The sequence below is a fragment of the Magnusiomyces paraingens genome (assembly GCF_902498895.1).
Source record: "Magnusiomyces paraingens strain CBS 517.90 genome assembly, contig: contig3, whole genome shotgun sequence".
Taxonomy (NCBI): domain Eukaryota; kingdom Fungi; phylum Ascomycota; class Dipodascomycetes; order Dipodascales; family Dipodascaceae; genus Magnusiomyces; species Magnusiomyces paraingens.
Window position 1 is genome coordinate 1,107,172 of NW_022474069.1, and position 17,513 is coordinate 1,124,684.

General features: G+C 35.7%; 5 protein-coding genes across 5 annotated transcripts; 3 read left to right on the forward strand and 2 right to left on the reverse strand.

Moving 5' to 3' along the window:
* Positions 1-3,197: 3,197 nt before the first annotated feature.
* On the reverse strand, positions 3,198-6,473 carry SAPINGB_P003640 (uncharacterized protein; the record flags this gene model as incomplete). The annotated part of the gene is made up of 2 exons (XM_031998356.1): positions 3,198-6,169; positions 6,233-6,473. The coding sequence occupies 2 exons, from the start codon at positions 6,471-6,473 to the stop codon at positions 3,198-3,200; spliced, it is 3,213 nt and encodes a 1,070-aa protein (XP_031854247.1).
* A 426-nt stretch (positions 6,474-6,899) lies between these two features.
* On the forward strand, positions 6,900-9,602 carry SAPINGB_P003641 (uncharacterized protein; the record flags this gene model as incomplete). The annotated part of the gene is made up of 2 exons (XM_031998357.1): positions 6,900-7,002; positions 7,108-9,602. 2 exons carry the CDS (start codon positions 6,900-6,902, stop codon positions 9,600-9,602), a joined length of 2,598 nt encoding a protein of 865 aa, XP_031854248.1.
* Positions 9,603-9,677: 75 nt separating this feature from the next.
* Positions 9,678-11,963, reverse strand: SAPINGB_P003642 (uncharacterized protein; the record flags this gene model as incomplete). Its single annotated transcript, XM_031998358.1, has 1 exon — positions 9,678-11,963. One exon carries the CDS (start codon positions 11,961-11,963, stop codon positions 9,678-9,680), a length of 2,286 nt encoding a protein of 761 aa, XP_031854249.1.
* A 675-nt stretch (positions 11,964-12,638) lies between these two features.
* Positions 12,639-15,527, forward strand: SAPINGB_P003643 (uncharacterized protein; the record flags this gene model as incomplete). Its single annotated transcript, XM_031998359.1, has 1 exon — positions 12,639-15,527. The coding sequence occupies one exon, from the start codon at positions 12,639-12,641 to the stop codon at positions 15,525-15,527; it is 2,889 nt and encodes a 962-aa protein (XP_031854250.1).
* Positions 15,528-16,762: 1,235 nt separating this feature from the next.
* On the forward strand, positions 16,763-17,387 carry SAPINGB_P003644 (uncharacterized protein; the record flags this gene model as incomplete). Its single annotated transcript, XM_031998360.1, has 3 exons — positions 16,763-16,765; positions 16,835-16,845; positions 16,967-17,387. The coding sequence occupies 3 exons, from the start codon at positions 16,763-16,765 to the stop codon at positions 17,385-17,387; spliced, it is 435 nt and encodes a 144-aa protein (XP_031854251.1).
* Between the last annotated feature and the right edge of the window lie 126 nt (positions 17,388-17,513).

Below are 17,513 nucleotides of genomic sequence, written 5' to 3' on the forward strand. Positions count from 1 at the left end.
GCTTAGCATAAACCAATTGTCCTGCAATAAAATTTTGGATACCAAGTATTAAAGTCGTTCTCAAGAAAACAAAACGATAGGTTTTAAGTTTTTGAGAAGAAGTCAAACCAAAAACTACGAGTGCAATAAAATAAACAGGCTGAATAATATGTTCGCATAACTTGCTTCTTTTGGGGTTGAAGGTTTTAAAATGAAACCAAATCTTAATTTTACTGCATAGTGATGAAAAAATTCTCTTATGAAACAAAAATACTAATCGCTTTGTTTTTTTTAAACAAATTTTTAAAAATACATTATGAATGAAGTCATATTCAAAGCAAAAATGAGAAAAAAAACTTAATCGTATTATTTTAATAAATGGCATTAACTTATTCTACATATATAAATTATCTAGAACATTTTAACGCACAATTGAACACTTATTTCAATTTAACTAAGAAATTGCAAACCGGGTTGGAATTTACAATTCTCAAATCATTGCATTAACAGCACAACGAATTCAAGGATTCATAATTCGATGTGAATAAGAACATAATTAGAAATATTTTTAAAACAAGTGAATTTTTTTGGTAAATTTTCTTGTTTACAAATAATTCCATAAAAAGATGAAAGCGACACAATCATTTCACGAATAACGATTGAAAAAAGATTGTTGCAATATTGAAGAAATAACATTTATTCAAAAAATTTAAGAAAACAATATTTTTTTTATTGCTAATAGGCTTAAATATGGCTGTTACATAAATAGATATAGAAGAAACAATCAGTATAAATTATTATTTTGTAAACTTTTTTTTTTTTTTTTTTGCAAACTAATAATATGCTTCAGAAATTCCTTTAGATCTAAATGTGATTACGACAAAAATCACAAGTCTAATTAAAACGACTAACTTTAAATTTAAAATCGCTAAATAAATTATTTAAACATATATATATTGTTTTAGAAGATGACTTATCTTTATAATCTTTAAATAAACTGCAAATAAGAAAAAGAAATAAAAGAGAATTTATATTCAATGGCTTTATAAATGAAACATTAAAACTATTTTTTGAATGTGGTTGTAAAATATCATGAAGTCTGTTTCAAAACGGAAATTTTAAATGATAGGCGAAGACAAAAATATTTATACTTATTATTAAATAATAACGGATTAAGCAATTCCTTTCAATCGATCTTAAAATGGAACATAAAAATAAGCGGTTTCAATTTAGAATATTATCTAAGACAACTTTCAAATCTTTAAATAAAAAAATGGATAGTGAATATTTACTTCAACGTTTAATTTCCTTACAGTTTTTTTGGATAATTGGTAAGTAACCTAGTATTTTTTTCATTCAACTTAAACTAACGGATGTATGAAGATTTTTCATAAGAAGTATTATTTTATACTTGGTGCCACGCCATGAGGAGGAAATGATCAGGTTGAGAGAAGCATTTGCTTCTTTCGGACTTGAATATAGAACTTTTCTCGGACTTGGATATGAAAAACTTATCGAGTTTGAATGAATGACTGTTAAACTCTTCACAATTAATTGAGGCCAATGGAGATATTCTAAACTCAGCAAAAAGGATCGTACTGATATTCAGCACTTATACTTATACTTATTGCAATCGAAACAAAATTTCATATACCATCAAGTTAACTCCAAAAAAAACTAAAGATATTCAAAGGCAGATTAGAGTTCTCTAAGTTACGTACCGTTCTTTTAGTGCTATTTAAGTTATTGCTCCAAAAACCTACTTCAAGAAAAATAAAATTTAAGACCATTCTGGAATGCAGCACGCAAAAATATATTCGAGCTAAGACTGTTTGTACAAATTTGGATTTGAGCTCGTTGAGCAGGTCTACCAAATTGCTGGATGGAGGACCCTCGTTGGCGAGAATTCTGTTGAACACAAGTAAAAAGCAGGATATTGCATCCCTGCCCCTGTTCACATACACTGCTACAAGAAAATAAGAAGAAGAGTATTTCCTCAGCTAAAAATAAGAAAGATAAGGATATATCCAACACTCAAACAACAGATAACACATCACAAGTGAGTGTTTTTTGTCGTATGTATTACTGACCAGTCAACGATATCAACTCCAATAGAATGAGGTCCTGGATGAACTTAAGAAAAGATCATGTTACCAAGACGTTTCGCAAGTGTGATTGATAACTGCAACAAATAGACACTTAGTAAAGTCATACAGCAGGTAAGCAATAGTTGAAACAATAAATAACACTATTGAAGAATTTGAGTTTGATGCACAAAAACAAATTAGAGCGTCTGCTATGAAGGAAGCACCCCAGAACTTCAAGAATTCCTTCACTGGTTGGCAAAGTTATAACTTTACAAGAAAAAATTTAGAGAAGTTAACGGTTGGTTTCTAAAGCAAAAAGAGACAATCCATTAAATCTATTGAGCTCAAGGCATCCTCACTTAAATTCAAAAAAAATTACATTTTTATCTCAATAAAGCATGGTGTCAAGTTACACTACAATAGACTTACAAAGATACTCCAACTCTTAATTCCGATAGACTCCAAGAAGGAGGCGGAAAGTGATGAAAGAAAAAAGTAGTATAGTATTTTGATCCTGGAAGTAAGCACTTATTTACATGTTACTTACCTGATAGTGACTTATTCTATATGTTGTTTCACGGAGAGAAAATCATGAAGTCAAATAAGAAGATTGCAGAAATGCTGCTACTAAAAAACACCAAAACCTGTTCTAAGCTCCATAAAAAATAGCTAACAGTGACAGACGATCACGATCAAATCTTCAAATATCTTACTGGTGAATACGACAACAGTACTGCCACCATTCAACAGTCAATAATTAGTTGGTATTAGCAAAAATAAAAGGATGTACAAAAATTTAATGACGAGTTTGCACTCTAAAATTTACCAGCACCTTTTCCTCAAGTGCTACTTGATAGAGATGTCAGCAGAGGCAGAAACATCCTAATCAAGTGTTTAGCTTCCTCATCCTAAGCAAATTTAACACAGAGGGGCGCCCATGTTTGTGTAAAGAAGTCTGCCATTTATGGTACATTTTCATAAACAGTAATTTCAAGTTAAAAATACAAAAAAATACAAAATACAAAATATAGCATACAAAAAACAAACATAAACATAAACGTAAACATAAACATAAACATAAACACAAACACAAACATGAACATAAATAAACATAAACACATTAAAAAACTTTTAACTGAGTAAAAGGTTAATATTCCACTCTTGCATAACTTCATACCATCTATGCTTAGGAAGTCCCATGCGACGTCTCTTCCATACTTCGTTGACAACTTTTCTGGCTTGATGATATGTTCCAAGACCGTCTATAGTCATTTGGTTAAACCATATTTCAAATTCTTGTGCAAGACTGTTGTCAACAGTTTCGCATGCTGCAATAAAAGCAGGAAACAATAATGGTACAATGACAGGAGATGGCCTATCCCGATTTAATTGAAGCATGTTTTGCAAATATCTCAAAACAAACTTAACTTTATCTTGAAGAGTTTCTGATGGAACATCTTTAACAATAGTGCAATGATAAATCCAGACTGAATGATAAAACGCGATTGTATGCAAATAAAATGCCATTTTACTGTCAGCAGTAAACTCAGGAGGTATTTGATCTTCTTGGAATCTAGTTAGCCATTCAAGTAATAATTCATCCATTCTGGCACATTTACTATTGAAAGCCTTTAAAAGTTTAGGAGGTGCATCACCAACAGCATTAATATAGCATCTCTGTCGTGCAAGGCGTACAACTCTATTAAATAGAATAGTTAAAGAATCCGGAATACCATACATGGCATACGTCGAAACAATCTCTGCATCGTAGTAGTTTTTCACGGGCTGAGATGCTGAAAGAAATATTTTATTGGTACTATTGCTTGTCGAAAGGGTTGAATTTAACATCGTAGAAGCAGAAGGAGAAGCAGCATTATTCTCCCAAAGCCATGCGACATCAGCACATTCATTTCCAAAAAATTCAAATTCCCCAAAAATAGAGCTCGCAGTTGCAGGGCTAATAACAGGTATCGATGTTTTAGGGCTATCAGAATTAGTGACACGACTTTTGTCGCTATCGCTTGGATTGTTAACGTCCGGTGAACCAGACGTAATAGTGGAGGGGCTCACCATGGGTGTTCCATCCAAAGGTGATTCTAAACCAAGATCTTTCATTTCGCGAATATAGTCCCATTCTGAATCATCCAAAACTGAAGAATCTAAACGATCAGTGGTGATGTTAGTAGAATCTTGCAAAAGGTTGAGAAAAGCATAAATTCTGTGCAAAATTTGGGTCTCTTTAGATTCAGCCATCTGGGAATTCTTCACTTGAGACATGATAAGTTCCTTGCACGAATTTAAATGCTGGGAACAAGATTCCATTTCACCAGATACCACATCTATCGTGACCATAGATAAAACCGCAGTAGTAATGTCTTTATGAAGACTTTCAACACTGGGGCGAGATGGACATTGCTTCAAATATTTTAATGCATACATCTTTAAGCGGCTTCCAAACATGGTGAAATGTTTTCGATTATCAGAATGCTCAGGATATTTACTGGCTAAATGATAAGAACTAACAGCAAGTAATGCATGAAGAATTGTACTTCTGGCAGGAGATGCCACTCCTAACGCAGTTAAACAACCAATTGCGTTGATAGCACGAGGAAGATAAATGGTTTTCCATGGGGTAGAATCATGAGTGACGACAGTCATTAGACGAGAAACTTGATGAATATAATGATGAAGAAGTTGTCTTGCTTCAGGAGAAAAATAAATAGTGTTGGTTGGAAGACCATAATTCATATCTGAACTAAGATACTTGTTTATTAAAGAATTTGTGGAAATCATCACAGGACTTAAATCATTGTCCCCATCACTTTCGTAAGAATTATTATCCGAAGAAAGGTGCTTTTCAGATTGAGAGAGATTTGACAAGTTGCTAGTATTTCTTAGAGATGTCGAGTTGATATAATTATTGGAATCGATATTTGTTATTGAAGTATTACCCGAAATGTATATTTTACCAGACGCATCAAGGTTCTCATGTTGATAATTAACATGTTGATTGACATCGTTAATAGAGTTAATGCTTCTGTTTGAGCTATGGACATGGCTATCATTAAAAGAAGTATTGAAATTATCCAATCCACTACTTAAAGAAGATGTTATTCCTAAATCATTTAGAGAAGATAGAGAAAGGCTTGGATCTTGTTGTATGCTATTTGTGATAATGTTATTTGTAATAATATTATTATGAGAATCAGTCAGTAAGTTATTATTAAAAAGATTATTGGTATCTGACGATTTGTTGTGAACTAATGAAGACGATTGTAGATTAGCTGGGTGAAATTGAGAAAGTAACGTATCGAAAGAAGAATTTTGTAGTGTATTTCTCATACTATCGGCGTTATTAATAATATAAGTGTTACTGTTTAAGTTTTGAGCTTTATTGTTATTACTATTCAAATCTTTGCTGCTACTAGTGACACTATTTGACTGATCTTTGGGAAACGATTCAAATTCAATAACATTAGCGGTTTTTTGACTCGAGCAAATTTTATTTTGATCGGAAGAAATATTTCCCGGAGAAATGTTGCTATTCACGGGCATACTAGTTTTATTATTGTCGTTATTAGCTCCAAAGTTATCAAATAGACTATTGTCTATTGTACTGAGAATTTCTGATTGTTGAGAAGATAATTTTTCAGGATTTGAATTTAGCTGAAGAGCATTTTCAATAACCGAGGGAAGCAAGTTAGGAAAAGGAGGTAATGTATCGGAAACAGATGAAGCAGACAAAGTATTATTGGTCGATTCAAGGCTGTTTAAAACGGTGTTAGGCCCCATATTTTCAGGAGTTTTGGTAAGATCTATAAGAGAGATTTCAGGTGTTGATTTTCGAGTAGGATATAAGCTTGAGTTTGAAGGCGTAAGGCAAGGGGACGATGAAGCTTTTGAATCCTTACAGGTTCCGTCTTTTCTTTTGCGTTTACTTATTCGAGATTTTTTGGGAACTATTTTTAAGCCTTGAAAAACTCCAAAAGGACCTAGGACTTTTGTTTCGTTTGCATTAAACGAAGGAGAGTGAAGTTTTGCAAGTGTTACATCCATATCTTCATAGGTTTCAAAAGTCATGCCAGGCGGATATACAACAAAGTCTAAACAGGTTAGAAATAATGATATTTTCAAAAAAAAAAAAAGAAAATAAGTTATAGGCATACCAATATTTCTTCGTTGAAAATATTCTTCTGAATCATCTTTATCACCTCTTGTAGACCATCTCAGCTTAATGTCGTAGCCTTCACAAGGTATTTTTCTTTTAAGACACTGGTTGCATTCTGGTTTTCCTAAATCGCATTTAACTTTTCTATTTCGACAAGTCCAGCAGCCTGTAAATGTTTTTTTCCTTATAGGCGTTGGAAGCGGGTCATTTTTCGACACTTTTGCTTTAGCTGGCTTCATTATATATTCAAAATAAACGCAAGAACTTGTTCATGTTTATTAGAGCTGAGAAGCAAAAAAAAAAAAAAAAAGAAAGAAAGAAACCTGAAGGCTGCTTAGAGAGCAGTTGTACTAGAGTAGATAATACACAAAAGTATAAAAAAAAATCCTTTTGTTAGTAATGATTATAAAGCATTACATAATAATATACTTACATGTGACGACAAAGTACAACCCTTTTTTTTTTTATTTTAATCTATATATGCAATATATTGCATTTGGGGGTTCATGTTTTGAAGTTCTTTTATCATATTAGGAGTTGAAAGGTTGTTTACAGGACATTTACAGGCTCCATAAAATTGTTACATTTGCCTTTTTTTTTTCATTCATTTTAAATACTCCTTCTTCTTTAGGTATTCTATATCTAAGAGATTTTTTTATTTACTAATGGCATATACACCTCCTCCGATATTAAGGGGGTCTAATACAGATGCCTTTTTCCCATCTTTGAAATCCCCTCCATTAGAAAATGACCCTTTCAAACTACTAGGTATGTGGTTTCGTTGATTGGGTTACTAAGTTTGATTTTCTTCGAGTGTTTATTTAAAGAAAAAGACAATTGATTAAGAATTTTCATACTAATAAAATAAATTAGAAGCCAATAGACCTCCAATATCATTAGCGACTCGTGATAAAGTCAGACAATACTATCTTTCGCAAAACGTTGATCAACCGAAATCAAGCTCAAATGATAAAAAAGATGAGGAATTACTTCAACCAAGTGTTCAATCTCATACGGTCAAAGTTGATGAAGACTATTTTTCAAAACCAACATCGTCGTTACCAAGAGCAACCGAATTAAATCAGCCTGACTATTATTCAGAAGTTACTGAGGAGAGCTCAGCTTCTGACCCGCATTTGGAGCCTGAACTTATACAACCAGATGTTGAAACATCTTATAGTGATTTACTTTCTCAAGAAAACCAGATATCCTCTAAATCTTTGAATCAATATCATAATCTTCATCATCAAAATAATAAACCTGCCGATATAGCATCACACCAAGAAGATACTCCTCATTCCCCTTCACCATTACCCGAATCTCCTCTTCAACCACCAATGCCCGGAGACTTTCAATTCCCACCACATAGTGATCGTCACCATACTATTAGCCGAGTAGGCCCTGTTCACAGTATGAGCCAAATTCGAACGGTGCCCGCGATTCCTTCTGACACTTCGTTATTCAGCCCTCCATCCCACAACCGTGATTTCGAACAAACCGAAAATCCAGAGATCAATCATCCAGACCAAGAAAAATATCCATATGATTCGACTCAAGAAAGCTCTTCTTTAGACAATTGTTTAAAAACCAATGCTGCACAACAATTTGAGAGTCTTACTCCTCACAAAGAAAAACTCACTCCAAATAATCACCATGATAGAAATAAAAAACATGAAAACCACAAATTTAGAAAAGATGGTTCCTACAGTGATGCTGAATATGAAAACGAATCCTTTAATCCTCACCACAGCAGGAACGTCACCGATGCTTCATATAATGTTGTTAACTCTTCGACTCCATATAATCAGGCATCACTAAAGCAAAAACAGAAAAGTACTAACGTTGCCCAAAATCTAATAATTGGTGACAAGCTTTCTAGCAATAATAACGACTACGTAACCAAAAAAGATCTGGAAGTATTTATTCATGGGATATCTGACAACATTGCAAAAAAAATAGCACATCCTGAAGGCAGTAATAAAAATATCGACAGCGAGAAATCATCAATGTATGTCCCACCAATATTTAGCACTTCAAGGGCAGCTGGTCCAAATGATGAAAGTACTTTTCAAATACCAAGTCCACATTTGTCAATGAGTGAAGACGTACAAAATCGATCATTTACTTATCAGAAGTCAGGTCCAACGTCTTATGATTTAACCACACCTTCCAAAAAAAGCACTATTGGTATCGAGTCGTATTTATTATCTTTTCCTGAAGGGACTGAGATTTTCAAATCTTTCCTTGAAGGAAGGCCACCAATGCTTACTTTGTTTCAGTCTACCAAAAGCAATCGAAATTTAGGTGATTCTGCTTTAAATAAGTCTAGCCCCCATGCACAGTCTACACCTATAAAAGAAAACACTAATGTACTAGGTGTCAACTCTTCTTCAAAAGCTATAGAAAGTGATAATACCCCGTTGAGATATGACCAAAACTCATTATTAGCATCTATCCCTGCCAAAACACCTGATAATAACAGACCTTTTAGACGAGCCAGTGCTGTAACTTTTGCATCAACCGAAAATATTATACCTGTTGAAGAGAATGCTAATAGTTATAAGAATAACGATAGTCAGAGGACAAGTTTAACTGAAGTCGACCAGCCATTTTTTCAAAAGAGAGAAAATAGTCTTAACACCCAACAAGAACTTGATATCGGTTTGCTTAAAGAAAAAATTGCCCAACTGGAGGCAGAAAATTATCGTCTTGAAAAAAAGCTTGAAAGCACACAGGCATCGCTTTTGGATGAAATACAAAGACGGAACAACGACAACAATCGCAATAATGAAACTACAAAAACTCTTAAAGATGAAGTTACGAAGCTTTCAGGTACTCTCAAATCTTCACACGAAAACATGATTAAGCAAGTCTCACATATCACGAAAAAGGCCAACGAGCGAGGTGTTGAAGTAAAGGCCCTCAAGGCACAAGTCAAACTGTTAATCGGTACTGCAAGGCCTTTAACTTCGCAAGAAATGCCTGATTTTAAACCAGGAGCAAAAATACCAAGTGCTTTATATGAACGGTTAGATATGCCTTTGATAGATACTTTGGGTGTTATTGAAGCTAGAAATTTTTTGAAAAACATTGTCATGCAAACTGGTGTGAATTTACATCGTTTAGAAAACAAGATTGCTGGTCTTATATCCTGTGTATGCATGACAGACATGTATATTCAGTTTGTAAATGATTTGAACAGAGCACTTTTTAAAATTCCAATAGATGCCAATATATATCCTTTTGGAGAAGAACGGAAACGAACAATGGCGCAAATTATGCACGAAGTTCAAAACCTCATTACGCATTATAAAAATACAACCACAAAAATCAATCACTTTAAACAAATTAAAGAGCTCTCCATTTAATGTTTAATAATAATATATATAGAAAATTTAATTTTTATTAATCAATATACACTTGACCCCACGGAATTTCATTGATTATAACCAGGATTGACTGCTGTTACCTAAACCAGTTTTTGTTATTTTAACTGTTGCCACTAAAGGTTCAGAAATACCGGCTCTTTCTGTACCCAGACCAGTTCCTGCAGTCCATCCCATTTTGAGAAGAAGCTGATGACCAAAATTAGACGATTCTATGGCCTCTGCATTTTGACCAACAATATGTCCATCCTTCAGCTTTGTACCTCCAGTTTCTGATTTTCCAGTAAGATTTCTTGTTTCTATCCTGCGCTTTAACTTTCTCACATGCTTTTCTTTTAAGAATTTGGGATTAATCGAAGCATCTGTATTCCAGAGCTTGGTATTTCCATGCTCACAAAGATAATTATATATTTCTAAATGCTTAGCAAAAAGAAGTTTCTGATTATCTTTAATGACGACAATATGAGGGTTTGTTTCATCTCCTTTGATCGTTGTTTCAAGTCCGTAAAAACGAGCCAAATCATCGACTCTTTTCATATCACCTGGAACTCCCATAACTGGAAAAGGCAAGGTTTTTCTACCAGTAGGAAGAAGCATGAAGTACTCAATCTCATAAGCGACATCGCTGACTTTCATATAAACAGGGTATTTAATGGGCAAACTAACAAAACCGTTAGATTTTTTGTACTGCTCTGCGCGTCGTTGTCGAATAGTCATTAGATCGGTTTTAGCAGCTTCCTTATGACGTTCATGTTTAAACTGAGATTTTGCAAGATCGCGCTGCAACTTACGTTCCATTTTTTTTAGTGCTTGAGTTTTTCGTGCCTGGTCAAATTGACTCTGTAAATCTGCATGAAGTGATTCGTCTGCAGCATCAAAATTTATTTTCCCCTTGAGAGACTTTTTAGTAACGTTGTAATTTGTAGAAGTTAGCCGCGCAATATTTTCGAGGTCTTGTTGTGCCAGTTTTCTTGCAGTTTTGTTTTTTTTCGAACCTTGCATTTGAGATAAACTGTCAACAAGATCAGCCACTGAAGAAGACATTGATGTCTCATTATCGGTTCCTAATAGTGAAGATGCAAGTAATGTATTTTTCAATGTAGCTTCATCTTGACCAAGCTGATCTAGTTCCGATTTAATACTATCATAATCTGTAGAACGGCAGTCTAACAACGGAAAAAACCGGCCTTTAGAAGCAATCAGTGAAAATAACATTTCAATAGGCGGAAATTTAATATTTGGATATTTTTCCACAATTTCTGAATAAAATAAATTTTTAAAATTTGGTTCATTGGAATCATATTTTTGCAGATGAGTTCCCATTAGGTCATTAATTGAGACCGTTGGTCGAAATCTATAAATCGACAAAAATTTAAGAAGTGGTTGAACTGTTTCAAGTTTTTCATTTTCTGTTTCGCTGTCACTATTTTCAGGGGAAGAGACATTATAATCTATTCCTTCACCTTCACCACCAATATCTCTCATTGCCCACTGAGCCAGATCATCTTCATTCACATCAGAATCGGAGTCATTACTTGAAGAGAACTGATCTTCTGTAGACTCAACAGTATCAGATTGATTTACTTCAGGAATATCAGTTATTGCATTAGAGATGGAATCATGGATGACAAGGTTATTAATACCTTTTGTTTCCTGGTCCAATGAATCACTAGTTTCGACTGGAGGCGATTCGATATTGGATATTTCTAAAACATTTTCCACTGAATTAGTCGGTTTTGACAAAGAGGAGTGTGTCGAAATATGAGAATGATGCTCTTTAATAAAATCATTAACAAACTTCGATGGATTATAAACCTCGGTTGATTTTACAAACACAACAGGAACCAAGAATCTTGAATTAGACCGGTAATTTCGAAAACGTTGTGATTGATGAATTTCGTTATAATTTGCAGAAGAATATTTAAAAGTATTACGGTTATTTTCATAGTTAGAAAACTTCTTGTTTCGTTGGTTGCTGCTTCCTGGGGTATCATTATTGGGGTTAAACCCTACTGGTGCACCTGGCCCAGCTCGGTATCTTTCTTTTTGACCAAAATTATTGTTACGGTGTTTTGGAACGTAGAAATCATCACCATTGTCTTCAAAAACCCCACCGCCATAGTTATTCCCGTAGTTTCCAGGTCCACCAAATCCTCCAGGTCCATTGTAGCCTCCACGACCACCTCGACCACCATAACCACCTCGACCACCTCGTCCAGAATTTCTAGCACCACGGCCACCTCTTCCACCTCTTCCACCTCTTCCACCTCTTCCACCTCTTCCTCGACCTCCATCTCTATTATTTCCAAAGGGTTTGTCGTCTTGATAGTTATTTCCAGTCATTATCCCTTTTTCTTGTTAGTAACTTTTTTTTCTGTGGAATGACAACCTGAGTTATAATCCTTTGGCTGATCACAATGTTTTTTTTTTCTAAGCATAATTTAGGCCGGGTAATCAATAATTGTTTTTTGATAAGCGCATTTAAAGTTGAATATACGCACGTGATCGACACGTAAATAGGCTCAGTCTCTAATATTTATGGTAATGCCAGACAAAACGCACAGAACAAACACCATCAGGTCTTCTTTCTTGTACCTTACGCAAAAACCCCGATTATTTTCATATATCTGGTTTTAATTTTTTTTTTTTTATTGATTTCATCTTCATTTATATTTTCATTTTCATTTTCATTTTCATTTTTATTTTATTTTCTTGCCACTTTTAAAATTAATCAATACTCAGTAAAGCGCCACTAAACTCAACTTTGAGCTCCTTTAATACAACTACGTGTTTGTGCATGTGATTTATGATATTTTTTCTTAGCAACGCCTATCAGTTAGATATCAGACAAAAATAAAAAATAAAAATAAAAAAAAAGCCCTTCTTCTCCAATAAATCCCATTACTTTCACCATCGCCATCATCACCATCGTCATTTCCACCACCTTTTTTCCCTCTGTAAACTGCATTTTTTTTTTGTCCCGTTTCTTGTCTTGTTTCCCGGTTTAAATCACACAGCATGTATGGCCCACCCGAGTTCAAGCGTATGATACAGTTTATCTGGGACCCGGAGCCCCAAAATACTGATCACGACCACGAGATTGTTTGCCTGGGACAACACTACAGCCCGTTGAGCAAAACACAAGCATCTACATTACCAACACCCTCAAATACTGCGATATGTAGTGACGGCGAGACCCTGAGTAACGAAACACAAAGTTCCAATAATGAAAAAAATATTATAAATGACGTTGCCACCAGCAAACAAGAATCTGTTGATGTTGCTACTGTTGCTGCTTCTTCTAATACCATTACTGCAGCTGACACTGTATCTACTTCTACACCAACAACTTCTTCAACTAACTTAGACTTGCAGCCACTCCCCCCCACAGAATGGCCTTCCGACTTTTTAGATGATTCCGGATCAAGGATATGGCTTACTTACCGCACTAGTTTCCCTCTTATTCCAAAGTCGCGCAACGGCCCATCACCAGTATCCATCGGAGGGATATTTAGAGGCTCCGGCATTGACCTCAATGGGTTCACGTCTGATGTGGGCTGGGGATGCATGATTCGCACCAGTCAGTCCTTGTTAGCCAACTGTTTATTACTCTTGGAGCTTGGTCGTGATTGGCGGCGACCCAACACTCCTGAAACACTTGACCCTAATGAGGTCCGCATTATTTCGCTGTTTGCCGATGACCCGGCATGCCCCTTTTCCATCCATAATTTCGTGAGGCATGGCGAGGCTGCATGTGGAAAAAGACCAGGTGAATGGTTTGGTCCATCAGCGGCGGCCAGCAGCATAAAAGCTTTGGCTCAGCAGTACCGCTCCAACAAGAATAATAAGGTTACTACTGCTGAGGACAAGGTAGAGGAGGAAGAACAGCTACCTGGAAGAAATAAAGAAAAACAACTCCGAGTGTTTATATCCAGTGGCTCTGACGTTTACGAAAAGCCATTTTTACAAACTGCATATGATGAAAAAACAAAGACTTTTCACCCAACTTTAATCCTTCTTGGTCTGCGACTTGGGATTGATAAAGTTAACAAGGTTTACTGGGAAAGTGTAAAAGCCATTTTGGAATGCCCTCATGCCGTTGGCATTGCTGGAGGACGGCCCTCATCGTCACACTACTTTTATGGGTACCAAGGCAATAATCTTTTTTATCTGGATCCACATTTCCCTAAGCCAGCTCTTGTTCCTTCTAAATTGACGTGCGAAGCTATTGACACTGTACATTCGAAACGTATTCGATTGCTAAATTTAAGTGAAATGGATCCGAGTATGCTAGTGGGTGTTCTAATAAAGAATAGAAATGATTGGGAAGAATGGAAAAGGCATGTGAAAAACTCTCCGCAACAAGCCATAATTCACATTTCTCCCCACCCAGTAGATTTGCGACGTCAATCCGTGTCTGTGTCAAACGATGATGATGGAGAGTTTATTGATGTTATGTTGGAGCCTGAAGAGGAAGAGGAAGGAGATGCCTTAATTGAAGGTGACAGTAAGGAGATTTTTTTGGATTCTGAAAATACTGATGCTGCCGCTACTGCCAAAGTTGCTGTGACCACCCAAGATGAAGTAATAGATGAAACGACTCATGACAGAGACACTAGTGGTGAGTTGCTAGAATCCAATGATGAACCTGTGGTCGTTTTACCACAATCTTTAGACATTCCTAACACTATTTCTTCTTCTGTTTTGATTAGTGTTGAAAAGATTTACAACGATGATGCAAAAGACTTACAATCTAAGGAAGTCAGGACGCCAATAAATAGCGATACATCTTCTGTGTTTCTTAGACCAAAGTTTCAAGATTCTGATTACGAGTATTGTCGGCGAGAGGAAGAACCGGTGGTAGTTGTAGTAAAGAATAATGAGGGTTTCCCCACGATTTCTCGAGACTGCACAACCAAAGGCGGGAGTAACAACAATGATGATAACGACACTAATTGTGGAAAAGAGAAAAGAGATGATATTGACCATGATCATGTGGATAACAGTTTCCATGATGTTGGGAAAGAAGATGTGGAAGCAATACAGCCTACAGGCACTTACCAGTTTACTGAAAAGGACGAAGAAGGGTTTCAAAAATTGACGGTTTCATTGGGTCGTGAAAGTATACATGAAGAAGCCGATGAGGTTGATATTCAAAGCATAGACGATACATTGACGCAATCCATTGTGACAGCCATTGCCATAAAGCCCACGCTGGCTACTGCCTCTGTTACCACGGATTCAGCATTAGCATCATCGCCAAAAGATGAAAAAGAAGTAACAGCAGCTTCTACGAAGACAACGATGACAACAACAACAGCATTGGCAATTCCAATTCCAGGAGGAGGACCATTAATACACTCTGGGATGCTCGGAATGGATGGGACAACGAATAACACTCCTAAAGAAGGAACATATGGTGGGGATTTTTTGGAGCCTAGCTCACACAGTAGCATTGAACATGTTGGAATACCAACGTCCTATCCATCTGGTGTGGTGATGGGTGCTGCTGTATCTAGTTTATCGTCAACAACATCATCTGAAGCTGTAGTTCTTGGGCCTTCATCGGTGTCATCCTCATCTATTTTCATTGATGATGGATATCACAAGGTTTTTGCACCAAGCTCTGTGACATCAACGTTTTCCATGTCTGCGTATATGGTTGAACGACCTGCGGTAGGTGAGGAGGAAGATGACCGGGGGTTGGTAGATGTTAGCAACCGATCTTTACTTCAGCAAAGACCACAGGGTCCTGTTCCAATGCTTTCGACGTCGTCCTCGACGGTTTCTATTTCTGGGCTGGCTCAGTTATCCAAGAATGGGATGCCTGGATTTCAGACTGTTGATTCTGCATCGGTGCGGAGAGATGGCATGCGACATGGATATGACGACTGGGAGTACACTTAAGATTGACGGGAGACATTTGGGAGATAGCGCATTGATTTTTTTATTTTCTTTTTATATTTTGTTGGATTTTACTGTTCTTAAAAAAAAAAAGAAAAACTTGAACTTTAGAAAACTTATGTAGTGTATGAATGTGAATGATGAAATGATGAAATGATTAAATGATGATTATAGGGTGTTTTGTTGTTGTTGCAATTAAGGTTTAATGTGTAGCCGTACAATTTAGGCGGGGCATTAAAGCCATCCTAACAATAGACAGTCTGAAGTACGCATTATTAACCGGGATGCTTATGCCGGTTTAAGAGATTAAAAAAAAAAAAAAAACTCCCATATCTATATGATTTTATTAATCTAGAATATAAAATAAGTCAAAAAACTTTTGTAATTTTTTTTTTTTTCCCAAAATCTTAAAGTCTTGTATTTTTTTTCCCCCCAGAACATGAAGCCTTCAGAGCTGAGTGTTGAGATAAGTGAGATTCAAGTATATATGAGTCTGTGTGCGTAAATTGTGGTCCGAGGCTAGTATGGCATGACATCTGGTGCGTTGGCATTATTTTTTTTCTTCACAGCCACCAGTCAATTTAGCTCACCGCCCCTTTTTTTTTTACCTTTTTTTGTCCTCTCCTTCTTTTTTTTTTCCCTCTTCTTTTTTTTTTTTTCCCTTCCTCTCTCTTTTGTTTTAAATAAATATATAACATAAACGTCAAAGTTTCTTTCTTTTTTAGTTTCTTTTCCGTTCAAATCATCTCTAATTGACTTTAATTGTCAACAATTCAATCGCTTTATTTTTACAACCCCCTCCTTATAACTAATTTCTATAAAGTATGTTATAGTCAAGATAACAAACTCTTTGCGGTTTTTTTTTTACTAGAAAAAAATTCAAATGTGGCATTGTTCATGGTAGCTAAAAAATCAATTAATTCTCCGAAAAAAAAGGATGAAATTTTACAAGAAAAAGATAGATAGATTGATTGATTTATTTTTTTCATAAATACCCCCCCTTTAATATTTTAAATAATTGAACATTTTAAGCGGTGGATATTTTTTTTTAAATAAAAGGACTTAATTGAAGACTTTGGGTGAACTGTTATCATATATATACTCTATCAAGGTTTTTTTGTCTGAGTCCTCCATCTCGCTCAATTGTATTAAACATAGAAAACTTCCATTTGTTTACTTTTGCCCCAGATTTTTTTTTTTTGTTTATCTTTATCCCATTACTAACTATTTTGCCAGAAATGGTAAGCCCTTTATCTTACGTATAGATGGTTCTTTTTTGTTAACAATTGATTGCCATTGACTTTTTCTAGTCCAGATCTGGGTAAGTTTAAACGCACTCATACACACACTAAGATAGCGATAAGATCTTATTCATACACATAAACACGCTCCTATTGATATATTTATTTATTTACACACACCACTAACTCATGATAACACAGTGTTGTTGTCGCTGACGAGGCTATTGAGGCCTTCAACGAGCTGAAGCAGGCTAAGAGCAAGGTCAAGTACGTTATCTACAAGCTCTCTGAGAACCTTAAGTCAATTGTTGTTGATAAGAAGTCTTCCGACACTCAGTACGACGACTTTGTCAATGATCTCCCCGAGGATGACTGCAGATACGCTGTTTACGACTTTGAGTACGAGACCCAGTCTGGTGAGGGTATCCGCAACAAGCTTATTTTCATTTCTTGGTCCCCCGATACCGCCAAGGTCAAGTCCAAGATGGTTTACGCTTCTTCTAAGGACGCTATTAGAAGATCGCTGCCGGGCATTACAAACGAGATCCAGGGTACTGACTTGGACGAGATTGCCTACGACACTGTTTTGGAGCGTGTTTCCAGAAGCGCTGGTTCCCACTAAAGAAGATGGAAGCCTTGTTGAGTCTTTCTTTTTTATGGTGAATGAGAAAAAAATTGAAAATATGAATTAAGAAAAAAAAACAAATAATGATTACTTGACAATGACAATTTGTAAGAACCCAACGTT